The following is a 24903-nucleotide window of genomic DNA, read 5'->3' as shown; positions in this document are numbered from 1 at the left end:
TAGTGCATAAATTTGAATAATAGTCGTATTAACTGGTCTTTCTTGTAAACCAAAACCAATCCAGTTGCTGTCGAGTGTAGTCGACTGACTCATAGTGACACTGTACAGCTGTATAGCTTCTGTGACACTTCACTCCTTCTCCTAAAGCAAAGAGGGAATGATGATGCCAATGTCACCACCCCCTCACAGCTTACCTGAGTATCAAATGAGAACTGTCTACAAAGGGCCTTAGCACGGGAAGATACCAAGAAAACATGTGGCTTTGGTTTTCCCTTTTGTAACATCTCTTCCCCTCCAAGGCTGCCTTTGATGTTAATCTGGGGTCACCTACATACATAAAATGCGAGAAGCAGAGAAAAGGGCAGCTCTGCCCCATCTGCTAACCTCAGCAATGGAAATGGACCCATCTGGTCCAGAAGATCTAACCCTGTGAATTTTTTAGTTGAAAACAACCACATAAGCATTATTAATGTTATCATTATTTCATAATTATCATCATCGTTTGATAAAATAATAAAGTAAAATTATGTACATTGATGATTATCATTGACAATAGGGTGATCAGATGAAAGAGTACTGGAATTCATCATATTATGGAAACTGTTGTTGTTGTTAGTTGTCTTCAAGTCGATTCTGACTTATGGTGACCCCATGTATGCAGAATAGAATGGCTCCTTAGGGTTTTCAAAGCTGTGACCTTTTGGAAGCAGTTCAACAAGTTTGTCTTCCGAGGCACCTCTGGGTGGATTTCACCCACCAACCTTTTAGCTAGTAGTCAAGCACTTAACTGTTCGAGCCACCCAAGCCCTCCTATACCTCAAATTATCTTCAAAATACTTTCAGAGAGGGAAATTTAGAGAAGAGAGTAAGCAGATAGGAACAGATAGGCTGACCACATTTAATCATCAAAATATTAAACTTCTTTGGCCTGTTTTGGGGTCACTTCTCTAATGACAAGGGCAGGTTCTTTCCTTCTTGTTTATATATTGATATATTGGTGTTGTGGTTCAGGGGACTTGAGAGCTCTCTGTTCCCTGCTCAACTGTAATTGGGACGCTGTCTGGCTCAGTAACTAATAGTGCCATACGCTCCCTGATTGATGATGCTGCCCAGCACCTATCCATGGGCTGTTGTTGTCCACCTGGGGCCCACCATGGCAGAGAAATTATAAGTCTCTTCTTAGACACAAAGAAACTTAGATATTCCCAGACAGATTGCTTTTCTTCCAGACACATTTGTAAAAATTGACTGACCTTCCCAGACAGGTGATGGAGCGACCAAGGTTGCTCAGGTAGAAGAAACAGGAGCAGTGAGGTGGGAGGAAGAGAGAGGCTAGCCATGAAAAAGAAGCTCACAATTTGTTTGGCTGACTGAGAGTATCAGAGAGGGGACATCAGTGCAGGATCACTGGGTCCAACCACACACGACAGGGGAGCTGAATCGATGTTTCTCTGAATCCAGCAACCCACTTCTCAAGGGCGGTAACAGTGACAGGGACACCTCATTACCCACCATCTGGAAGTCAGTGTCACAAAGAAAACAACCATTTTTGAGAGAATCCACACCCTCTCTCTGTAGTCCTGTGATTTTCCTTATTCCTCGCCCCCAATCTACATTTAAGCAGGCCAGAGCAGTATAAAGATGTCTTAGCCCTACTGTGAATTTATAAAAGAAGCAGAGACATTTTAAGAAAACTAAGAGAATGAGAATAGGTAGTGACCATTTCAGCAAAGTGCTATATTTGGCAAGGACTTTCTTACAGAGATTCTTGGGCCTAAGTGGTGACACTTGTGTAGTCCTGGGGCTGATTCCATCCTGAGTCTGGGGTGGTGGGTAACCATCGCTGGAACGGATTTCATGGGTGAGGAATCACTAGCCTCATCTATTTCCTGGATCAGCCCACCCCAACCTTCCTACCGCTTCAGTATGGAGTAGAATAGGTGTTCAAAACAACTCATCAGGCCTGGTGCCTGCCACCTGTGGATGATCACCAAGGCAGCCTGGTCAGCCTCTGTGCAGTGCTCCAGATGTTGTTGATCCCAGGGGCCTGAATAAAACTGCAGAGTTGGCAGATTGTTTTCCTGGATGCCCTGCTCTCTCCCCTACTCCTTCTCACATCTCCTTATGCTCTCATTCCCTTTAGACTGCAAAACTCAATTGTGCAGTTCTTTAAAGCACCCAATTCATCCCCCATCCTGCCCCCAACCAATTTTCTCCTTTCTTGTTTTATTATGATTGTTGGTTTTCAGGTCTGTCTGCTCCACTAGACTATATGACCCACAAAAAAGAGACTGTATCCTTCCAGTTCACCTTTGAATTCCTGGAATCTTTGGCTAGGGTCTCTAGGGAAGCAAAACCATAGAGAGAGAGAGGTTTATCTCAATAAAATGGCTCATGCAGTTGTGAAGGCTGGCAAGTCCCAAATCCATGGGTCAGGTGTCAGGCTGGAGGCTTCTCCTGACTCACGTGGCTTCAGGGGCTGACGAACCCAAAATTGTCAGGGTAGGCACTCACAGGATTGCAGGCACTGGCAAATCCCAAGATCTACAGGTCAGGTGGCAGGCTGCTAGCTCGCATACCAAGAACCAGAGGTCAGAGGATGATGAGTCAGATGCAGGATCCAGAGAGAGCTTTGTCAGAACATGCACATATATATTGGATACAGGTCACACGTCCAAGAAAACTGACTGGCTTTCAACTGATTGGCTGCTCACGTCAGATCACAAAATGGAGGATGATTACATAATATTTGTCAAACGACTAAGAATCATGGCCTAGCCAAGTTGACACCTAGCCTTAACATCATACCTCTTGCTGTCGAATCGATAGGAAACACTGGTGGCGTAGTGGTTAAGAGCTACAACTGCAAACCAAAAGGTCAGCAGTTCAAATCCACCAGGGGCTCCTTAGAAACCCTATGGGGCAACCTCATAGGGTTGCTATGAGTCTGAATTGACTCAATGGCAACAAATTTGGTTTGGTCAAATAGATTATGACTCATAGGGTGTCTAAGGAGCAGCTGGTGGATTCAAACTGCTGACCTTTGGGTTAGCAGCCAAATGCTTAACTACTGCACCACGAGGGTCCCTTAACCATTATATCTAGTGTCTAACACAGATGCAGAGAGACGGTGCCTTATAAATGTTTTGGGGTAAATGAATGAATGAACTGGAAAGCTCCCGGGACTGGGTATCAGGAGACTTCAGTTCTAGTCCCAGCTCTGTCATTAGTTGAATGTGTGATTTCAGTTCTAGGGCTCAGTAGTGTTACCCATGAAGTAAGGGAACAACTCTGATGAGAAGCTGACACTCCCTCCCACCCACATGCTCAGTACAGCCTTGTGGGTCCACAGAAGAGGGTCAGGGGCTTTTGGGGAGGTATAAGGTGAGGGAGAGCCTGAGCAGGTCAGCCTCAGGTCTCTAGCCCCATCTCCAAAGAGAGGCACCCTGCTTTTACTTATTTATGTATTGGGCTCTCAAATAAGACTTTGTTTGGAAAAGGGTCTTCCACCAAGAAAAAGTTTTAAAACTATGGAAGTAGATGAACTGTACAGTCCTTTTTTAGATAGAGTCCACTAATAAACGTTCCTCCCCTTTAATCACTTGACTGATAGTCTACCTCTGCAGATTCATCTTCCCCAGTTCCCCAAGTAGCCCACCTGGGCTATTCCAACTATGCTCTTCTATCTGTGTGAAACCAACCTTTTCCCACTGACAAAGGCCCTACCCCCTCTAGATGCAGCTCAAAAGCATTCCTTCTTCCTCGCCAAAGCTCACCCCACTGGGCTCCATGAGCACCGCGTAAATGTATTTAATAAAGGCCATGTGGAGTCATCTGTCTGCTTAGTTCTCCTTGATTAGAATATAGATGCTTCACAGTCAGGGAGCCTGCCTTACTTTAGTGCCTCTAGTATTCAATACAGTACCTGATTTAGCAGGCACTTAACTTTTTTTTTTTTTTTTTTAACAATGTCACCACAAAGGAAGGAAATTAAGAAGCTAGAAGCTAATTCAGAAATTGGTACATTAGTTGATAAATAGGGTAGGAAATTAGTTGAAGTAAGGTAACTACATGTTAATGGAAGACCTCTGTTTATCTGAGTAAAGTAATTGGCATTCAGGTGTGAATAACCACTTGATTTAATTCTTTCAGGTGAAACTGCCCTTTTTTTAAAAGTACTTGTTTATATAATGGCTTTCTTTGGTGGAATGTGGAGGGAAAGCTATTTCTTGAGTGGAGAAACCCTTCTCTACCTTGCATCTAATCCTGACTACCTCTTTCTCCTTTACACCCTCTTAGGATGGAGAACCTTTGCCTCCTGGTTCTAAGAAGGTAACAGAGAGCCAGAGCAGACTTGTGAGTGATGTGATGAACTTAGAGGTGGAGGAGCAGCCATCATCTTCACTGCCAGGAGCACTGTACTAGGCACAGTCTGGAAAGTTCAGCATTACGTGTAGTCTCTCTGTGAACATTTAACCTAGTGCTGACCCTTCCTGCCTATATGTGATAGAGTCATTGGCTCTCTGTTGGAAATTCACACTGAAACAGACAATATTTTTCTGAATCCCAAATGACACATCTCTGGGACACACATAGGGAGTTGATATAGAATATTTCAAATAGAGACTCTCCTGATAGCTTGTCTTGGCCTCTTTTCAAATGTTTAAATCCTCTTCAAGTTGGATGGCCTTTTAGACTGGCATTCGTTGGTCAACCAACACTAGTTCTCAAGTACAGAAATAAAACACTAGGGATAGGACAAAATTAAAATAGGGGTATGTTTACAAAAACACTTATAGGGCAGGTCATTGAAAAGAGTATCAGAGTTATATGCTAGGAATCAGTCCTACTCCCTCTAAATAAATATGTAAATTGGTGCCATCAATTCAACTCTGATGCATAGTGACTCCATGTGACAGAATAGAACTGTCCCATAGGGTTTCCTAGGCTTTAATCTTTAGGGAAGCAGATTGTCACATCTTTCTTCCATACTGCCACTGGGTGATTTCGAACCGCTATCCTTTCAGATTAACCGTTGTGCCATCAGGGCTCCTTTCTATTCCCTCTAGCCTACTGTAACGAGCCCTCTCTATTTCTCAAGGACCTAGAGTCCACATCTCTGACTAACTCTAATGGGAAACGTCCACCACGTGGTCTGGAGTCTGCAGTCAACATTGGTGGCTGTCCGTTTGCCTTCACCCCACCCCGCATTGTAGTCTCTGTCAATTTCCTCCAACTACATGGTTATACTTTTGGAATCAATATGGATCTCCTCTTTGATCACCTGATAGGTAACTAAGGAATGCAAAGTCACTTTGATAATAGCATAAGGCAAATATGATTACGAATGTAACTCTGGAGTAGGAACTTTTTTAAAGGCATTACCAAATTAAGTAAAGATTAATTATAAATTCATCTCTCATTTGGAGCAGTGATTCTTCACTTTAGTTGAGCCAAATTAGCTTTTGGTAATACTTAGTAATGTTTCCTTTACCGTTCTGAAATGAAAACCAAAGGTAATGTAACCTTTCTACACACCTAATTTTTTTTTTAATGCCCTGGTATGAAAGATAAATAAAAGGAAGGTAATTTCTAGTAAAAACAATATTTATTTCACTGTGTGAATGCTGGAGGGTGAGGACATTAGGAGATGTAATGAAGTCATCAGATGTGTGCAGCCAACTGGAGAACCACCATGAAAACGCAACTACTACAAATACATCCTGGTGGCGTAGTGGTTAAGAGCTATGGTTGCTAACCAAAAGGTCAGCAGTTCAAATCCACCAGGTACTCCTTGGAAACCCTATGGGGCAGTTCTACTCTGCCCTGTAGGGTCACTATGAGTTGTAATCAACTCAACAGCAATAGGTTTCATAGGACAAATGCACCTTGACACAGGCATGCTGCTTGGTGCCTCAAAGACCATAGTGATGTTGCTGTTGGTGATGTGGTTTTCCAAAATGATGAACAACTCTTGGTGAATTACAAATAAGAGAAAGTAAAGCTGTCCCTCAATTTACCCAGTAGTTGAATTCCTAGGAAATTCAATGTATTTAAAACCATGTGGGGGCGGGGGAGGGGAGCTGTGTGTTTTTATGTAAAGTGGGGATAGATTCAGGTTCATAAATTATGCACAGATTTTTTACTTGCATCAATGTCTGTTGGAACTTTCAGAAGTCATAGCAGCACAGGACGATGCTTCATTCTGTGGGACATTCTCACACATTGCAGAGTGTCTAACATCTCAGGCTCCTGCCCATTTAATGCCACAAGTGCCCGCAACCATCGTGAGGAGCAGAGATACCTGCATAGGTTTCCAAAACTCCCTCTAGAAGGCAGCACTGCCTCTGTTGAAAACCACTTGTTTACAGTATTTTTATAGTAATCAATTCCCCCATTGATTCAGATGATTAAGGGTTGTGAAATCAAAGAATGACACACTAGAATGCTTATCTAGTTGGCCTCATTTCACCCATGCAAGAGTAAGTAACTTGCCCTTGTACACTCAGCTACTAGATACTCTAGGATAAAAACCAATGTTTCCCATTCTATGGTTTTTATTTTGTATTGAAATTAGAAAGATACCCTGAATGTGTCTCTCTCTCACACACCAGATATTTGAAAATAATTGGCTATTAACTACATTCTCCAGTTTTTTCCAGAATATTTGGATTGTAAAAACTCAGTCCCCATCATTGAGCATCAGTGCCAGGCTGGATGCTCTCTAATGTTCACTGAAAGCCTGGACTCCTACACAAGCAAACTAGGAGAATGCAAAAATACCATGAGATCTGATTCAGCAATGAGAATCTGTCCCAAAGAATGATCTCTTGGAGGAATCGTCAGAAATTGTCTTATATGGTTGTTGGCATTGTTGTTGTTAGGTGCCATCAAGTTGTTTCTGATTCATAGTGGCCCTATGCACAACAGAATGAAGCATTCCCCAGGTACTGCACCATCCTCGCAATTTTTGCTATGCTTGAGCCCATTGTTGCAGCCACTGTGTCAATCCATCTGTGAATTTCACTGACCCTCCACTTTACCAAGCATGATGTCCTTCTCCAGGGACTGATCCCTACCGATAGCACGTCCAAAGTACATGAGAGATAGTCTCACCACCCTGGCTTCTAAGGAGCATTCTGGTTGTATTTCTTCCAAGACACATTTGTCCATTCTCTTGGCAGCCCATGGTATATTCAATGTTCTTCACCAACATCACAGTTCAGAGGCGTCAATTCTTCGGTCTTTCTCATTCACTGTCAGCTGTCACATACATATGATGCAATTGAAAACAGCATGGCTTGGGTCAGGTTCACCTCAGTCCTCAAGGTGACATCTTTGCTTTCAACACTTTAAAGGGATCTTTTGCGGCAGATTTGCCCAATGCAATGCGTCTTGATTTTTTGACTGCTGCTTCCATGAGAGCTGATTGTGGATCCAAGTAAAATGAAACCCTTGACAACCTCAATCTTTTCTCCATTTATCATGAGGTTGCTTATTGGTTCAGTTGTGAGAATTTTTGTTTTCTTCATGTTGAAGTGTAATACGTACTGAAGGCTGTGCTCTTTGATCTTCATCAGTAAGTGCTTCAAGTCCTTTTCACTTTCAGAAGCAAGGTTGAGTCATCTGCACATTTGTAGGTTGTTAATGAGTCTTCCTCCAATTCTGATGCCCCATGCTTCTTCATATAGTCCGGCTTCTCAGATTATTTGCTCAGCATACAGATTGAATAGGTACAGTGAAAGGACACAACCCTGACGCACACTTTCCCTGACTTTAAACCATGCAGCATCCCCTTGTTCTGTTCAAACAACTGCCTCTTGATCCATGTACAGAATCCTCATGAGCACAGTTAAGTGTTCCAGAATTCCCATTCTTCTCAATGTTATCCATAATTTGTTCTGATCCACACAGTCGAATGCCTTAGCATAGTCAATAAAACACAGGTAAACATCTTTCTGGTATTCTCTGCTTTCAGCCGTGATCTGTCTGACATCAGCAATGATATCCCTCGTTCCACATCCTCTTCTAAATCTGGCTTGAATTTTTTGGCAGTTCTCTGTTGATATACTGCTGCAGCCACTTTTGAATGATCTTCAGCAAAACTTTGCTTTCATGTGATATTAATGAGATTGTTCAATAATTTCCACATTTGGGTGGATCATCTTTCTTGGAAATAGGCATAAATATGGATCTCTTCCCTTTGGTTGGCCAGGTAGTGTCTTCCAATTTTCTCAGCATAGATAAGTGAGCACTTACAGCCCTACAACCGTTTGTTGAAACATCTCAGTTGGTATTCCGTCAATTCCTGGAATATTTTTTTCACCAATGCTGTCAGTGCAACTTGGACTCCTCCCTTCAGTACCATCGGTTCCTGATCATATGTTACCTCCTAAAATGGTAGAACATTGACCAATTCTTTTTGGTATAGTGACTCTGTGTATTCCTTCCATCTTCTTTTGATGCTTCCTTCATCATTGAATATTTTCCCCATAGAATCTTTCAGTATTGCAACTCAAGGCCTGAATTTTTTCTTCAGTTCTTTCAGTTTGAGAAACGCTGAACATGTTCTTCCCTTTTGGTTTTCTATCTCCAGTCTTTGCACACGTCATCATAATACTTTACTTTGTCTTCTTGAGCCACCCTTTGAAATTTTCTGTTCAGCTCTTTTACTACATCATTTTTTTCCTTTTGCTTTAGCTACTCGACTTTAAAGGGCAAGTTTCAGAGTCTCTTCTGACATCCAGCTAGGCCTTTTCTTTCTCTCCTTTTAAATGACCTCTTGCTTTCTTCATGTATGTTGTCCTTGATGTCATTCCACAACTCGTCTGATCTTCGGTCATTAGGGTTCAACATGTCAAATCTATTCTTGAGATAGTCTCTAAATTCAGGTGGGATATACTCAAGGTCGTACTTTGGCTCTCGTCGACTTGTTCTGATTTTCTTCAGTTTCAAATTGAACTTGCATGTGAGTAATTGATGGTCTGATCCGCCGCTGGCTCTTAGCCTTGTTCTGACTGATGATATTGAGCTTCTCTGTCATCTATTTCCACAGATGTAGTCGATTTGATTCCTGTGTATTCCATCTGGTCAGGTCCATGTGTATAGCCACTGTTTCTGTTGTTGAAAAAAGGTATTTGCAGTGAAGAAGTTGTTGGTCTTGCAAAATTCAATCATGTGACCTCCAGCATTGTTTCTGTCAAGACCATATTTTCCAACTACCAATCCTTCTTCGTTTCCAACTGTTGCATTCCAATCACCAGTAATTATCAGTGCATCCTGATTGCATGTTCAGTCCATTCCAGATACTGCAGAAGTTGATAAAAATCTTCAGTTTCTTCATCTGTGGCCTTAGTGGTTGGTGCGTAAATTTGAATAATAGTTGTATTAAGTGATCTTCCTTGTAGGCATATGGATATAGCCTATCACTGACAGTGTTATACTTCAGGGTAGATCTTGAAATGTTCTTTTTGACGATGAATGCAACACCATTCCTCTTCAAGTTGTCATTCCCAGCATAGTAGACCATATGATTATCTAATTCAAAATGACCAATACCAGTCCATTTCAGTTCACTAATGGCTAGGATATCGATCTTTATGTATTCCATTTCCTTTTTAACAATTTCCAATTTTCCTAGATTCATACTTCATAATTCCAAGTTCTGATTATTAATGGATGTTTGCAGCTGTTTCTTCTCATTTTGGGCCGTGCCACATCAGTAAATGAAGGTACCAAAAGCTTGACTCCCTCCACATCATTTAGGTCGACTCTACTTTGAGGAGGCAGCTCTTCCCCAGTCATCTTTTGAGTGCCTTCCAACCTGAGGGGTTCATCTTCGGGCGCTATATCAGGCAATGTTCCACTGCTATTCATAAGGTTTTCTCTGGCTAATTCTTTTCAGACACAGAAGCAGATTGCCACATCTTTCTCCCTCAGATCTGAAAGCAAAAGAACAATAAACAAGACAGAGACACACAATAGAAGTGGAAATTTTCCTGAAAGAAAAAGATCAGTTTCTAATTGTTCAATAGAATTAGTTCTGATCATCTTCCCAGATATTTAGGCTACAAATTTTTCAGAAATGAGATTTGGAAGAGATAGAATTGGCTTTGAATCACTTCATGTATATACAAAAATTGTGGATTTGTTCTGAGGTCCTGGAGAGTCCCAGTATGCTCTACCTGAGAGTGTCAGCGGCCAAGAGTTTAGCTCATCTCCTGAAGCTCCCCCATCTGTGTGTGTGTGTCCCCACAGGTGTCTGCTATGCCGAGTTTGGAGTACGTGTCCCCAAGACAACCGGATCAGCCTACACCTACAGCTACGTCACTGTGGGGGAGTTTGTGGCATTTTTCATTGGCTGGAATCTGATCCTGGAGTACCTGATTGGCACTGCGGCTGGTGCCAGTGCTTTGAGCAGCATGTTCGACTCACTGGCAAACCACACCATCAGCCACTGGATGGTGGACACCGTGGGAACCCTCAATGGCCTAGGTGAGACTGTTACATCCTCTTAGCCCAACAAGGAAACTTACAGAGCCAGAAAAATGGGCTCCCCCTTGCAGAATGCAATTTGGCAAACTGTATCATGAGCCTTAAAATGTCTTTTTTATTTTTTAAATAAACCGTTTCTTCCTCTGTGAATCTAACCTAAGGAATTAATTCTAATTTCTGTAAAACTTTTATACAAAAAGGTGTTTATCACAGCCTTATTTATAATAACAGAAAATGTAAAACAGCCTGAATATTCTACAATGGGGCAAGGATTAATTATGGAGTCATGTTATGTAGCTAGCAAGTAACAGGATGATACAGAAGGCTAGTGTAAGAGGATGGAAAATAATTTTGAAGTTATGTCATGTGAAAAAGGATACCAGTTATACATGCACCATGTTAATAATAAAAAAAAAATAGCTATATGAAAATAAAGACAGTGCAGGAAAAAAAAAAAACTCTAAGGAACTTCTCCAATAGTTTCATCAGAAGATTTTTTTTAATTTTCTTAAATATGTATTCATGAAAATGTATTAATTTTCAAATAAAAAAAATATTTTTAAGAGAAACCAAATGGGTGCCAATTTAGCAGATGCCAGGAGGTGGGTAATATAACTGAATGATTGCTAAACCAACAAAAGCTTTTGTAACAAACGCTATGAGGCTCGAGGGTCCACCATCACTTACTACCCACTCTGCCTCCTGTCTGACTTTATCCTTTCACATCTGTTGGAAGCTAAGCAGTAGTTGAGGAGCTTCGAAGTCTTGCCCCACCATTCCCAATGACTGGCTCTATAACCATGTGCAAGTCATTTGACTTCAGTGCCCTTCTCTCAGAGAAGCTGACAGAAACACTCAGTACCCAGTGTCTTAGTTATCTAGTGCTTCTATAACAGAAATACCACAAGTGGTTGGCTTTAACAAATAGAATTTTATTCTCTCACAGTCTGGGAGGCTAGAAGCCCAAATTCAGGGTGCCAGTTCCAGGGGAAGAGTTTCTCCCTGTGTCAGTTCTGGAGGAAGGTCCTTGTCATCAACCTTCCCCTGGTCTATGAGCTTCTCAGTCCAGAGAACCTGGGTCCAAAGGACATGCTGTCCTTCAAGCTCTGCTTTCCTGGTGGTAGGTGGTGCCCCTGACTCTCTGCTCACTTCTCTCTTTTATATCTCAAAACAGATTGACTTAAGATACAACTTAATCTTGTAGATTGAGTCCTCCCTCATTATGAGTCCTGCCTCATTAACATAACTCTCTCTAATCCTGCCTCATTAACATCATAGAGGTAGGATTTACAACACAAAGGAAAATCCCATCAGATGACAAAATGGTGGTCAATCACACAATACTGAGAATCATAGCCTAGCTGAGTTGACACATGTTTTGGGGAGACACAATTCAATCCTGAACACCCAGGTACGTGATGTGATAAAAAAAAAAAAAAAAAATATGAAGAACACACCTGTTCAGATGCTGAAGTCACAGAATTTTAGGTATGAAAGGGTCCTCCAAAATCACATAGTCCAATCCCTTCTTTTATAAATGAGGTCCAGAGAAATGAGGCAACTTGCCCACAGCCACACAGCTGGTTACTGGCCAAAGTACAGCTGAACTTCAGGACTCTGAATCCTGTGCCAATGCCTTTTCCATTCTCTAGAGGGCAGGAGTCCACCGGCCAATGAGCAAGACCCAGCAAGGGGGTGCATTCACTAGTCATTTTCTCTCCACAACCACATACACATAAATGAGGGGGAGGGGCCCTCTTGACAGTTTTCAAAGAAAAAATTCTTAAATTTTCTAAGAAAGAAAATATTGTTGGAATGAAATGGAAATTTCATAGACTATAAAATTAACAATATTGAAGATAGAAGGGTTTTCAAATAACGTTTTAGACCTAGCTGTACATCCCAAATGTCCCAAACAATCATAACTTCAAACGTTCTGTCCCATTGTTCCATACGCACTGTTGTAATTGTCACATCATGGATTCCAAGTTTTGGTTCAGAACATCAGATCATCTTGCACGTATTCAAAAGCTGCCCATTTGCAAATAGACACTTGTATCTGCTTGTGAACTGCAACATAGGCTGCATGCATCCATGCACACACATGTACGTATGCACACACACACACACACACACACACACACACACTTGCTTCTCCCCCCTCCGTGACTGACTGACCACTCTTCTCACAGCTGAATGTGGATGTACCGCGGGGGGGTGAAGTTGGGGGGAGAGAGATTATGACCCTCTTTTCCCCCTCCCAGGCAATATTAACATATGTCTTTCCCCTCTAGGGAAAGGTGAAGAATCATACCCAGACCTTCTGGCTCTGGTGATTGCAGTCATCGTGACCATCATTGTCGCTCTGGGAGTGAAGAATTCCGTGGGCTTCAATAATGTCCTCAACGTGCTGAACTTGGCAGTGTGGGTGTTTATCATGATTGCAGGCCTCTTCTTCATCAACGGGAAATACTGGGCTGAGGGCCAGTTCCTGCCCCACGGCTGGTCAGGGGTGAGTTCCTCCCAGAAGCCAGGTATACCTATTGTAGGCTCTGCCTTCCACCTTGTGACTAATCTAAGACATATTTTCAAGAAAACATTCTGTCCCATAACCTTTATGGTACCCTCTTCATCACCTTTTAATCTTAATTTAATAGGAATGTTCTGGAAAACTGGTTCTTATATATATTTTAGTTTGACAAATATTTGTTAAGTAGCTATTTTATACAAATAATACTCAATTTCAGTGTTTTGGTGACTTGCAATATGCCTAACACCGTGTTAAGTGCTTTGCATCTAGTGTCTCCTTTAATCATCCCAATAACCTTGCAAGAAAGATATTTACATTCCAGTTTTACAGATGAAGAAACACAGTCAGAGAGGTCAAACGACTTGCTATTAAGCACATGGCATAAGTGGCTGAGTCAGGACCCACAGCTAGTACTGCCTTATTCCAAAGCCTGTACATAAATAGTGCAGTTCTATAGACTCTCTCTACAGTCCATCAGGAGAGACAGGCATGTATGGTGGTATAAGTGCTGCTTGCTTATGGAACTAGGGAAGGAATAATTTTTAAATCCAATCCCGATGTTTGATCCAAGGTGGAGAGTCCTGCCAGGGTGGACCAAGTGGAGTGTTGGTTATAAATCTCATTCCAGGGGTGTGAGCCATGGCAGAGAAGTCTATCTGGTAGGGCCTGGAGGTTGGCAAGAGAGTGGACTGGACCAAAGGGCCATGTGCAGATCTTATCCCAGGAGGGTGGTTTATGAGAAAAAAAAATGGAGAAGCCAGGTATAAATTATTTACACTGAAAGTGGCTCTAAATTGTACTTGTTTTTTTTTCCTCTAGTGTGACTAAAAAATGCTGATGGATTTATTGGTAAAATTCACTAGCCCATCCTTTTTTTTTTAATGGTAGACCATAAATCAGAGAATTCAGAGCTGGAAAGAATCTCAGAGGTCACCTAGTCCTAAACCCTCATTAACAGGTGAAGAAACAGAGGCCCAGAGAGGAAAGCCTGCTTAGGACTGGTAGCAGAAAGCATGTCCAGAATTCAATCAGTTTGGCTTTTTTTAGCTTTTGCTTAGACTGGTTTTCCTCCAAGATGTCCAGGGATCAGAAATCTCTCTTGAAGAACACTCAAAAAAACTTCTGTTTATTCTGAACCATGGCACGCTGCTCAATGCAGAGGAATAAGCTAGGAAGCAATCTAAGCCAAGATTTCTAGTCTTCTGCTCATCTGTAAGAATTCCACAGAACCACAAAGCCCGTCCCTCCTCTTTGAAATGAATAAATCCTGAAACTGGTTAAAACCAGAAGAAGAGACAAAGAAACACTGTTGACCCTGTTCTGAATCCCCAAATCTGTATCTTCTTATGCTACAAATTGTTCCTTTCCTATCACACAAGACAAACAACAAATTATAAAACTGAAAAGAAAGAATGTTTTCCCGGAACTCATTTGCATTTTCATCTTAGTACATGACAATGTTCTCACCATTTTCTTAACAATATAAGAAATTATTGGGTCATGGGCCTACTATAAGACTTTGGACATCAGTTAACTTCTGTGCTTTTTAGGTTTTCTCATCTATCAACGGGGAAATTAATTACACCAAATGTTTGCAAAGAAGCATACAATCTTGGATGTTTTTATGTCCACGTTGCTGTGGTCAGTAACGACAGAAGGAAGGAGCTAGTACTTATTGATTGTTGCTAGATGACCGGCATTGTGCCTCATGGATATTATCTTATTCAATTCTTATAACAAAACTTTGAGGTAGGTGTTGTTATCCCCAATTTACAAATGGAGAAACCAACGCTTAGAGAGCCTGGGTAACTTACCTGAGGTCACTTAGCTAGCCAGAGCCAGGGCTGAAATTCCTACTCAAGTCAGTATGACTCCAATGTCCTTTCTGCTACACTGAGTACCTTGGGCATGACAGCTACCCCCTTAAGATTTATTTTAAAATAAAAAGAAAGAGAAGTAATAAGGTAATTAATATGACATGTTACGTTTTCATTTCCTTTAAACTTTCACAAAGTCATAGCATCTCAGAGCTGGAAGGAGCATTATGAGATGGTCTATCTCTTACCCTCAGAAGGAAATATAGTTTAAGTGACCCAGGCTGAGTAGATTATGCATTGTTTATTTAGATATCCGGTCAAAGCAATTTGAAAGGTTTTTTTTAATTACTCAGTTCATGTTTAATTTTCGAAATCCTCCTAATAACTCACCTGAATGGCACATGCTGCAATTTAGACCCCATGTAAAGACTGGGCAGAGTGGTATGCTCTGTGTAAATGTCTTTCACCTGTTCTGAAAAAGTTGAACGAGTCTTTCAGCCCTTCTTGCACTTTGTTGTGGAGTCTTTATTCTCCTTTGGAGTCTCTTCTTCCCTTTTCAGGGGCTCTCCATCCTTCCTCACTCAGGGACCCACCTGATCAAGGAAGGAGCTAACCAAGGCAGTCTTAGGGACTCCCACTGATGCATCATCCCAAGTTCTCACTAGCTTTTACAGAAGAAGGAAAGAAGGTAGAAAGTCAGGCATAAAAGAAGAAAGGAAGGATGCCTCTCCTAACATGTATTTAATATTTCCTTTATGATGAACTCTTTTATATACACTTTTAATTTAATCTTCAGAACAGCCCTGCAGAATAAGTATAATGATCTCCACTTTTATATCAAAACAACCGAGAATTAAGGTCACAGATCTAGATCCTAATGAAGAGACAGCCGGAATTCAACCATAGTCCCAGAAGAGCCAAAGCCCGCATTTACTCTACTACTCCCCAGATTAGGACCATTGAACCAATTACCTTTGTCTGCACCTCTGCTCACTGATCTCACTCCAACCCACACCCACTAATCTGAGTAGGCATGTCACTGGTCACCGTATTAGTCTTCCAGTGCTGCCATAACAGAAATACTACAAGTGGATGACTTTAACAAACAGAAATTTATTTCCTCACAGTAAAGAGGCTAAAAGTCCAAATTCAGGGCGTCAGCTCCAGGGGAAGGCTTTCTCTCTATGTCGGCTCTGGAGGAAGGTCCTTGTCCTCAGTATGCCCCCGGTCAAAATGCTTCTCAGGCGTGGAGACCCCAGGTCCAAAGAACATGCTCTGCTCCCGGTGATGCTTTCTTGGTGGTATGAGGTGCCCCTGTCTCTCTGCTTGCTTCTATCTTTTATATTTCAAGAGATTGCTTCAAGACACAGTCCAATCCTGTAGGTTGAGTCCTGCCTCGCTAACACAACTGCCACCCATCCTCCCTTATTAACATCATAGTGGCAGGATTTACAATATATAGGAAAATCACACAATACTGGGAATCATGGCCCAGCCAAATGGATATACACAGTTTTGGGGGAGACATAATTGAATCCTTGACAGTCACCAAGAAAGCATAGCTGGGATTTGTGATTTTTTGCACAAATCTGTCATTCCTGCAGAAAACTCCAATGTGTGTCCCAGTGGGTGTGACTAAAAGTATCATCTGAGCCTAGTGTAAAGATGCTATCTGCCAGGCCTTGGACTTCTACATAGTACATTTCCTTCCTAGTGAACTGGCCTGGACTTCTTCTTTCTCGACTTTGGTTTCAGGTCACTTTTCCAATCCAGCAAGGCCACTTTGAGTCTAGATCCTGTTTTTTAAGCTCTGACCATCCTCCCATGAGCATGTCCTCTGCCAAGTTAATAAACGTGCTTCCCACTCTGTTATCAAACAATAGTCAACAAAAGTGTGTGGCCCACTTGGCAGCTACACGAATTTCTTCACTCCTTAGGGAAACCCTGACCTCTACCCCTGAATAGGGGACTAATTAGGAGTTCCAGCCCACTTTACTCTTCAAGCCCTTTCAGGTAGATGGGATGGAGCAAACCATTGCACAGGTCTATAACTCTCGGGTATGATTTATCAGGATATCATTATGTAATTTGAAACATGATTCTGGGTTACTTTGAAAGGGTTAATGAACAGTGTGTCCTCTGGCTATGGACACATAAGCCCTACTCCTCCCCCTGCTCCAACCACTTCTTTCCAGAGAAAATATCTTAAGGAATGGTTTACTCACTTACGGGTTCTGGGTCAACTGTTTCTTTGGTCTTGAAGAGCTTAAGAAAAATAAACATTTTCCCCTATATCAAGTAACTGCTGGCACACAGCTGAACCCCTGCTTCCATCTGCAATTCCTCGGCCCCTGAACATTGTTGGATGGGTATCCCCTTTATGTTATTTGTTCTTGATGCTATCCTATGGTTTTGCTTTAACCAAATATGATGCTCCACCAGCACAAATAGCTCCCAGGAAAATGGACCATAGCAGGCATTTGAAGGGAATGCTGATAGCCTCCAAACAAAGAAAAGGTTGTTTTTCATGTTTTCCACATCTGAATCCATTTGTTGGGGCCTATTAGCACATTCCACTGTCACTGTGGACAGGCTACTAATAGAGCTGGGGCATGAGGATGGTAGAAAATTCTATTAAAGTTGGAGTTGTGTCTTGTTACCTTGGGAGATTATATAAAGGGGCCTAATTATCTCCTAGGCATCTGGTGGGCTTGCCAAGGCAATACATGGAAGGACTGCTTCATCCAAATGCCTCTCAGGTATCAGCAAAGCACGGGGGGCCAGCTTTTAGGGACCACACATGCTGCGTAGCAGGCCACTAGTGACATTGCTCTTGGCAACTAATTAAGCAGCAGCCCTCTGGCAAAACACACTCTGGCAAGTGAAGCACATGCAGCTTCCCTGCAAAGCTCTATAGAAGAATGGACCCATTCTGGATGGCCTGTCTGGGGAGCTCCACCAGGTTTACTTTGGGAAACAATTTCAGCTCATGCCATCAAATTAAACAGTCAATGTCATTTTTTACTTCTGTGAAACATTAAAGGAAAGAGTTAGGACAAATTGTCAATGAACACAAAAACACACACCATGCACACAGGCACATTTTATCCCCCAACGTTATTCTCAGATGCTCACTTTGGGTACCTGGCACATTCTTTCATGCCTGGACAGGTAGGAATCATAATAATAAACATTAGTGCCAGATCTGAGATCTGGATAGAATGAAATGGAAAGCAATTTTAGTGGTTGTTTGGTTGGAGACACATCCACGCACCATTTCATCTCATGGCTCTCTTGTATTGGCCAATCAGGGAACATTTGCTTGCAAGGAAGAAAAACTCATTCAAACAAACTCAAATACAAAGGTTTTTTTGTTTATTTGATTGTTTTGCTAATTTTATTATCTTCTCTTTGATAATCTTCTTGTTTAATCTATGTCTTGTTGTACTAAGATCTGTTTGACCTTGGTAGGTCTGCTGGTTTTTCTCCATTTGCCTCCATTACCCAGATCTACCCCCTACCCTTTATGTCCTGTTTTCTGTTCCAAAAGACCCCTGGCTTATTGCTTCTTGATGGGTTTAGCCAATGGGAGATACTAACAGAAGATCAGAAAGTAAGAAGAGAGAAAGCCCTGGGTATTTCTTCTTCATTCCCTTCCAGCATTGGCACCATGTCTCTGGCACTGGCTGTGTCCCTCTACAAATACAGCTCCTTTTGGGCAGCCCCTGCTCCACATCTCCAGCTCTCACTAGACTCTAGGAACACCATTCATTTCACTCTTTACCTGTAGGCCTAGGGATGACAACAACTTCTCACTGTTATTAGTCTCTGATGCTTCCACATCCCTCGTTGGCTCCCTTAACCCAGCCTACACCTTACCTATCCCTCCACCTATACCTGCCTATAGTTCTTTCATTGAAATCATTTCATTTGAACCACTTGAGTTGAATTGTTTCCTGCCTAAAGGAGTAGAACCACCAAGTATCCTCCTACCTTTGGTCTACCCAGTCTTTCTTCAACCATAATTGCTTTCTAATTCTACATATGCAAATCCAGTAACAGACTTTCTCTTTGCAAACCTAATCTCTCTCTTCCCAGTCTGATCATAGTTAGCTTTCTGGAATCTAATCATTATTAGTAATTGCCATCTACTCTTTCATTCATTTAGAAAATGGGTTTCCTTTTCTGTTTTATAAACAATATCGGCATGTATTAATCTTCTGCTGCTTATTACCAGAGTCAAGGTTACATTTTGGGTTTTGTACTATTCTCTTGATTCCAAGCCCCATGAGGTCAAGCTCAGTGTCCTTTTTGCTCATTACAGTATTTCCGTCACTAAGCACATTTCCTGGCATGTGGTGTGGTAGCAATTGATAAATACATGTTGGGCTCAATAATAATAATAGATAAGAACTTGTGCTCTTTTCCATCTGTGCTGGAAAAATTTACAATAATATTAATGCTGGTAAAAACTAACACTTATTGAGCACCTACCGTATTCCAGGACTGCAGTTCACTATTTATTTCATTTAATTCTTGTAACAGTCCTTGAGCTAAGTACTATTATTATCTCCATTTAAGTAATAAACTGAATCTCCAAGAGGTTGGGAACTTGTCCTAGGTCACCAAGCTAGTATGTGGCAGAACCAGCCTAGGTCTGTCCATCTGCAAAACCTACTCTCTTAAGGACAACCCAGTACAGCCTGGTGCATGGCTCTGCGATTCCCTCTGCAGCCCTACAGTGAACCTCTACTCCAACTACTGCACTGTCACTACTTCAGATATTCGAAGGTGCCCTCCACGTCCTCCCTGGTGTTGCAGTGGTTAAGTGCTTGGCTGCTAACCAGAAGGTTGGCAGTTCAAACCCACCAGCTGTTCCACTGGAGAAAGATGTAGCAGTCTGCTTCTGTAAGGATTACAGCCTTGGAAACCCTATGGGGAGTTCTACTCTGTCCCATAGGGTCGCTATTAGTTGGAATCAACTTGATAGCAATGGGTTTGGTTTGGTTTGGCTTGGTCTGTGTCCTCCACTGAGTCTTCTCTTCTTCAAGTTAAACATCCCGAAGTCACCAATCAGTCCTCACATGGCGTGGATCAGAGACCTACCACCTTTTCCTAGGGTAGATATTCCCCCAGAGTTCTGTAAAACCCTCCCGCCGGCCTTCACTCAGCAGCGAGTTAGCCCTTCCAGTGTCTATGGCCTTTGTATGCAGAGCTGACCACAACAAACAGGTACGGGGCTGTAGCCCTGGGTCATCCTAAATCGGTAGTGAGGCATCTTCAGTCAGGTCACTGGATGATTTAGAAGAGGAATGTGCATGTGTATGTGCACGCATGCATGTGCTTGTGTGTATGGGTGTGTTAAGAGCAGACACAGAACGTGTTTTCTGGAATCTGTCTTTAAGCAGAACATTTCTTGATCAGGACAGCTTAATGAGCCTACAATCCCAGCAATCGGTTCATTCCTGAAGACCACAAACATTTTACAGACAAGTAAAGACAAGCCCACTTTTCAGCCCACGAACCACCGCGTACGATGAGGTGAGACCTGTCTCCTCTCATTGACTGGAGGCCAGCCGTACCTTCTACACCATGAAATGAAGGATTTTGTTGGATGAAAATGGGATTTATCTCCTCTTCCAGAAAATAGCCTTCTGGAGATGAAGCTGCTTACGTTTGAGAAGATCTTTGTACTTGAATTACTAAAATAGACCAGGGGTTCTTATTTTTTTTTTGTACCATGGACCACCCAGCAGTCTGGGCAAGCCAATGGTCTCTTTCTGAGAATTGTATTTTTTAAATGAATAATCTAATTACATAGGATTTCAAGAGAAATCAATTATATTGAAATATAGTTAGCAAAATACTTTAAAATTATGGTATAATAATAATGTGCCTCTTAGTGCATTAAATATTAACATCTATGTCTAAGAACTATCATAATTTGGAAGCAGCAATAAGCATAACTATTTCAAGATCTCTGCAACATGTGATATGAAGATATCTAATTGCTACTGGTGACAAAGTCACAGATACTGTTAGCCATCGACATTCACAGCTGAAAGAAATGCTAACACTCAGTTGGAAGTTAAAAACATGAAGATGTAATATTTCCCAGCAAATTTCACAGACCTCCTGAAATCTACAGACCCCAGGATAAGAAGCCCTGAATTAAGGAAATGAATCCCAATTGGGAGAGACTGTAAGAGAGACCAGCTCATTGTACAGATGAGCAAACATTGCTTTTGAAGTTTTGAAATTTTAATTTTGTGATGTACCTTGTGGATTCTAGTATTTCGTATTTGGTCTTTTACTTACTGAAAATCACTGGAGACAGTAAGAGTGATATTTTAGGGGAAAGTATCTGCTTGGTAAATGTTTTGAATTTCATAATTTATAAACAAATAATGTGGAAAAAAGAAAAAACACAGTCCACTGTCTACAATGAATCCCACCTGGACCCCTGCCCTGAGCTAACTTGCTGCCATGTCGCCTCACCCTTATACATACACTTAAGTTCAGAAAAAATGCCTCTCACCTTCCTTTCCCGAAGCAATCAAAGAAACACATTTTTTTATTTTCAGTGGATAATAAGCATGCCATTGTGCGGAAGCTTCAGTTAAACGTCAATAAATTCTTTGGTATAACGTAACACATTCCTTGATCAAAGATTTTCACTGACATCTTGACTTTTAAAACAGAGCATTGAACTGATTTGAACCAATTCAGTCAACGCCAATGAAGTGAAACTGGAAGTGACACAAATTTTTACAATTTGGGTCATCCAGAACGATAACCAGAACAAAAAAAATTATGGGTTGAAGCCCTAGAATGAGAAACTCAGAAGAGGCTTAGTGAGCCCTTTCAAGGGCCTGCTGCGTGAGACTGGATTATTGCCAGGACAGTGGAGAAGGACACACATTCGAAGCAGTGCAGTGAGCCCCATCTTTGAGTGGTGCACCGCTGTTTCTAACTCTGCTCAAAATCCTACGGGCAAGAGATTTGGTTGCTATGCAATGCGTATGCTGCCCTTGTTTTCTAAGACAGAGATTAGGTTTCTAGCAGGGCTTCTATCCGTAATTTTTCCTATTCCAGTTATCATTCTGGTTGACCCAAATTTTAAAAATTCGAGTGTGTTCTGTTTTCACTTCCTTGTCCATGACTGACCTGGGAAGAACTGGTTCTAAGCCCTGTTTTAAAGTCCAAGCCACCGTTGAAGTCACGTGGGCTTCTGTCAGACAGACATGCAGGCAGAAGTTTGGATGTACGCTGTACCCAGCTGTACACTGACCTGCTCCTGCCTCACAGTCTGGCCAGGTCAGTCAAGCCCCCAAAAGGAGCAGCAAATCCAATCTCTATCTCTACTGTGTCTTCTCATTAAAGACAATAGAATATCTGAAGTTCTAAAAATCTTTTATATCATTTCAACTCTGGAAGTTACCATATCAGGGGCACTAATACTAATTGGGGCAGGACAATTCCTTGTGCAGAAGCACCTCAGGCCCTCTACTTTAAATGCCAGCAGTTCCCACCCCATGTGTTTATGACGGTCAAGACTAACTCCCCACATTTCCAAACAGCCTGTGGGTGAAGTTGAGAACTGTTGAGTGAAAATAAAGTACGGCGAGGTTAATAAGTTCTCCCAAAAATACAGATAGCCAATTTACTGATTTATTTATACCCCCACTTATTCTTTTTTTTTTTTGTTTACAAATAGTTAACATGCTTGCTGCTAACCAAAATACTGGAGGTTCAAGTCCAACCAGGGGTACCTCAGAAGAAAGGCCTGGCAATCTAATTCCAAAAAATCAACAGTTGAAAACCCTATGGAGCATAGTTCTACTCTGACACACGTAGGGTCCCCATGAGTTGGAATCGACTAAATGGCAACTGATTTAGTTTTTTGGTTTATTTCCAAAAAGGATTTAAATTTATTGAATGACTCAGTTTTTATCTGGGCATAATTCTTCTTATCTCCATTTCACACACAAGGGAATTGTCCAGGGTCACATAGCTAGAAAGCGAAGAAGATCACAACTCGGGGCTAAGCATTTGTGTCACCATATTAGTCTGTGGCACCCCGCTCTGCCACCAGCCATGTCAGCAGGGCATTAGACAATTGTGAGTACCACATTTCAGGCCCGTGTTGCCCTGACATTCTGAGTCTGTCAAATGCTGTCATCCATACAGGTGTTGCAAGGAGCAGCCACGTGTTTCTATGCTTTCATTGGCTTTGACATCATCGCCACCACTGGAGAGGAAGCCAAGAATCCCAACACATCCATCCCCTATGCTATCACTGCCTCCCTGGTCATTTGCCTGACAGCATATGTATCTGTAAGTACCAAATGCTTGGGAATTGCACAGAATCCTCTTTCTGGCCTCTTTACATTTAATCTTAAAATATGGTGCTGACACTGGGCTCCCTTCTCCATCCAGAAATGGTCCTTTGCTTGTGCCTTTTTGATGTTAGTATGCATGTGTCTCATGCCCCCTGTAGCCACATGACTGATGACAGGAAGAAATGAGGACTCCAGACTGGAGACAGGGAGAAGCCCAGGCCCCCAATTCAGCCTTGGCCTCCAGTGTCTCCACCCCTGCCCTTCTCTTCCCATAGGCTCTTGTTGTCCACCGCTGCCCCACCCAGGGACTGGTGTGCAGGGAGTGGGCCTCCGTCCAAGGAGCTCAGATCATAGGCTGGCAGTAACGGGTGGGTGTGCAAGCAGAGGCATTGTGGGGCTCTGTGCACGCTCCTCAATGCTCCTCTGTCTTCTGAGAGCTTCCCTGCAGCAAAGAGGCAAGACTCCTGCAGTGTGGGGTGAGGGACTGCATTGTCCTCTAGGGACTCTCTTTCCCTTCAGTCTCAGGAGAACAAAGGTGGTTTCTCTCAGCTGTTGCTTCCTCTTCTCACACCAGCTCAATCTCACCCCTTGCCAAAGGGAAGCCTCAGAATGAAGTCTTCAAGCCTTGTCTCCTCAGGATCACGCCCCTGAGACACTCCTCATATTTTTGACACTTCATCTCTCAGCCCTCACCCCAGAGTTCCTGTCTCAGAAATAGCTCAACTACAGCCAACATCCCCCTCAGCCTCCAGCAATGGAGCGAACCAACTGACTAACCAATAGGCGTATGGTTGTGCAAATACTCCCAGATCCTGAGGGTCCCACTCACCTTGGTCACCGTGATTAGGGAAGAGCCCGCAGCTGGGGGTGGGGCATGTCAGCCCTGCCATAGCATGAGAGAAGCACCTCTCCCCACCAGCCCCCCCCTACACACACACACAAAACCGCTTTAGAAATCACCTAAAGCTAGACCAATTGATCTTTAAGGCAAGTTGCAAAACAGGACTGTCCCCGAAGCCAAAGGAAAACAAGAGAGCAGCCTTGGATGTGGTTTATAGAAATCCAGTTGCCTTCCCAAGCTTTCTATGGGTGAGTCAGTTATCACCTGCCTGGTGCATCTACGTGCACCTGGCTCATCTCATCCAGACCCTGATCATCTCTGCAGGGGAGTGCAGGGCGGGATGGCCAGGACCAGCAGAGGCACTCTGCCTGCACTGTTCCTTCTACTCCTTCCTCACACCACCCCCTCCTCTGGGGAGTTGACCCTTGCTGCACACACAGCAAAAGTCTATAATCTCAATTCCTTCCTTAGAGTAGCGCTTTACAACCTGCAGAGTACTTCCATGCGTTTACCGACGCTCTCACATGGACAAGTGCCATCAGAATCAGTCCCACTGTCCTGCAGACCACCCTAGCCCACCCCCAACAATGAAGTTGCAAGTGGTGATGCTGCTGGGAAACGTTCTCTTTTAGACTGCATACCTCAGGGGCTGTTCCGTCTAGTGCTGGTCAGCAGGCCAGTTCACCTCCATGAGTATAGCCCAATGGCTGGGCTGTGGTGGCGCCTCCTGCTGTCCTCCCTAGCAGCCCACGGCTTCGCTAAAGGATCTTGGCTCTTGAGAAATAGGCAAGAGAGGGGTCTAGAAAGGCAACACCCTCTCCTTTTCAGGCTCTGAACTTTCTTCTTGATGACAAGAATGGCCTTCACAGACCTGGGGGA

The 24903-nt window shown here is 42.6% G+C and overlaps 1 protein-coding gene across 1 annotated transcript in view; it reads left to right on the top strand.

Annotated features, from left to right (window-relative positions):
• SLC7A14 (solute carrier family 7 member 14) overlaps positions 1-24903 on the top strand; it is a 63971-nt gene that overhangs the window by 20660 nt on the left and 18408 nt on the right. Inside the window, exons 2-4 of the mRNA XM_003416240.3 lie at positions 10258-10494; positions 12789-13006; positions 23032-23178. Of these exons, the coding sequence (XP_003416288.1) occupies positions 10258-10494; positions 12789-13006; positions 23032-23178 (602 nt within the window). The remainder of the gene's footprint in view (positions 1-10257; positions 10495-12788; positions 13007-23031; positions 23179-24903) is intronic.

This window comes from Loxodonta africana, chromosome 23 (genome assembly GCF_030014295.1).
Source record: "Loxodonta africana isolate mLoxAfr1 chromosome 23, mLoxAfr1.hap2, whole genome shotgun sequence".
NCBI lineage: Eukaryota > Metazoa > Chordata > Mammalia > Proboscidea > Elephantidae > Loxodonta > Loxodonta africana.
This window is presented reverse-complemented; position numbering and strand designations above follow the sequence as displayed.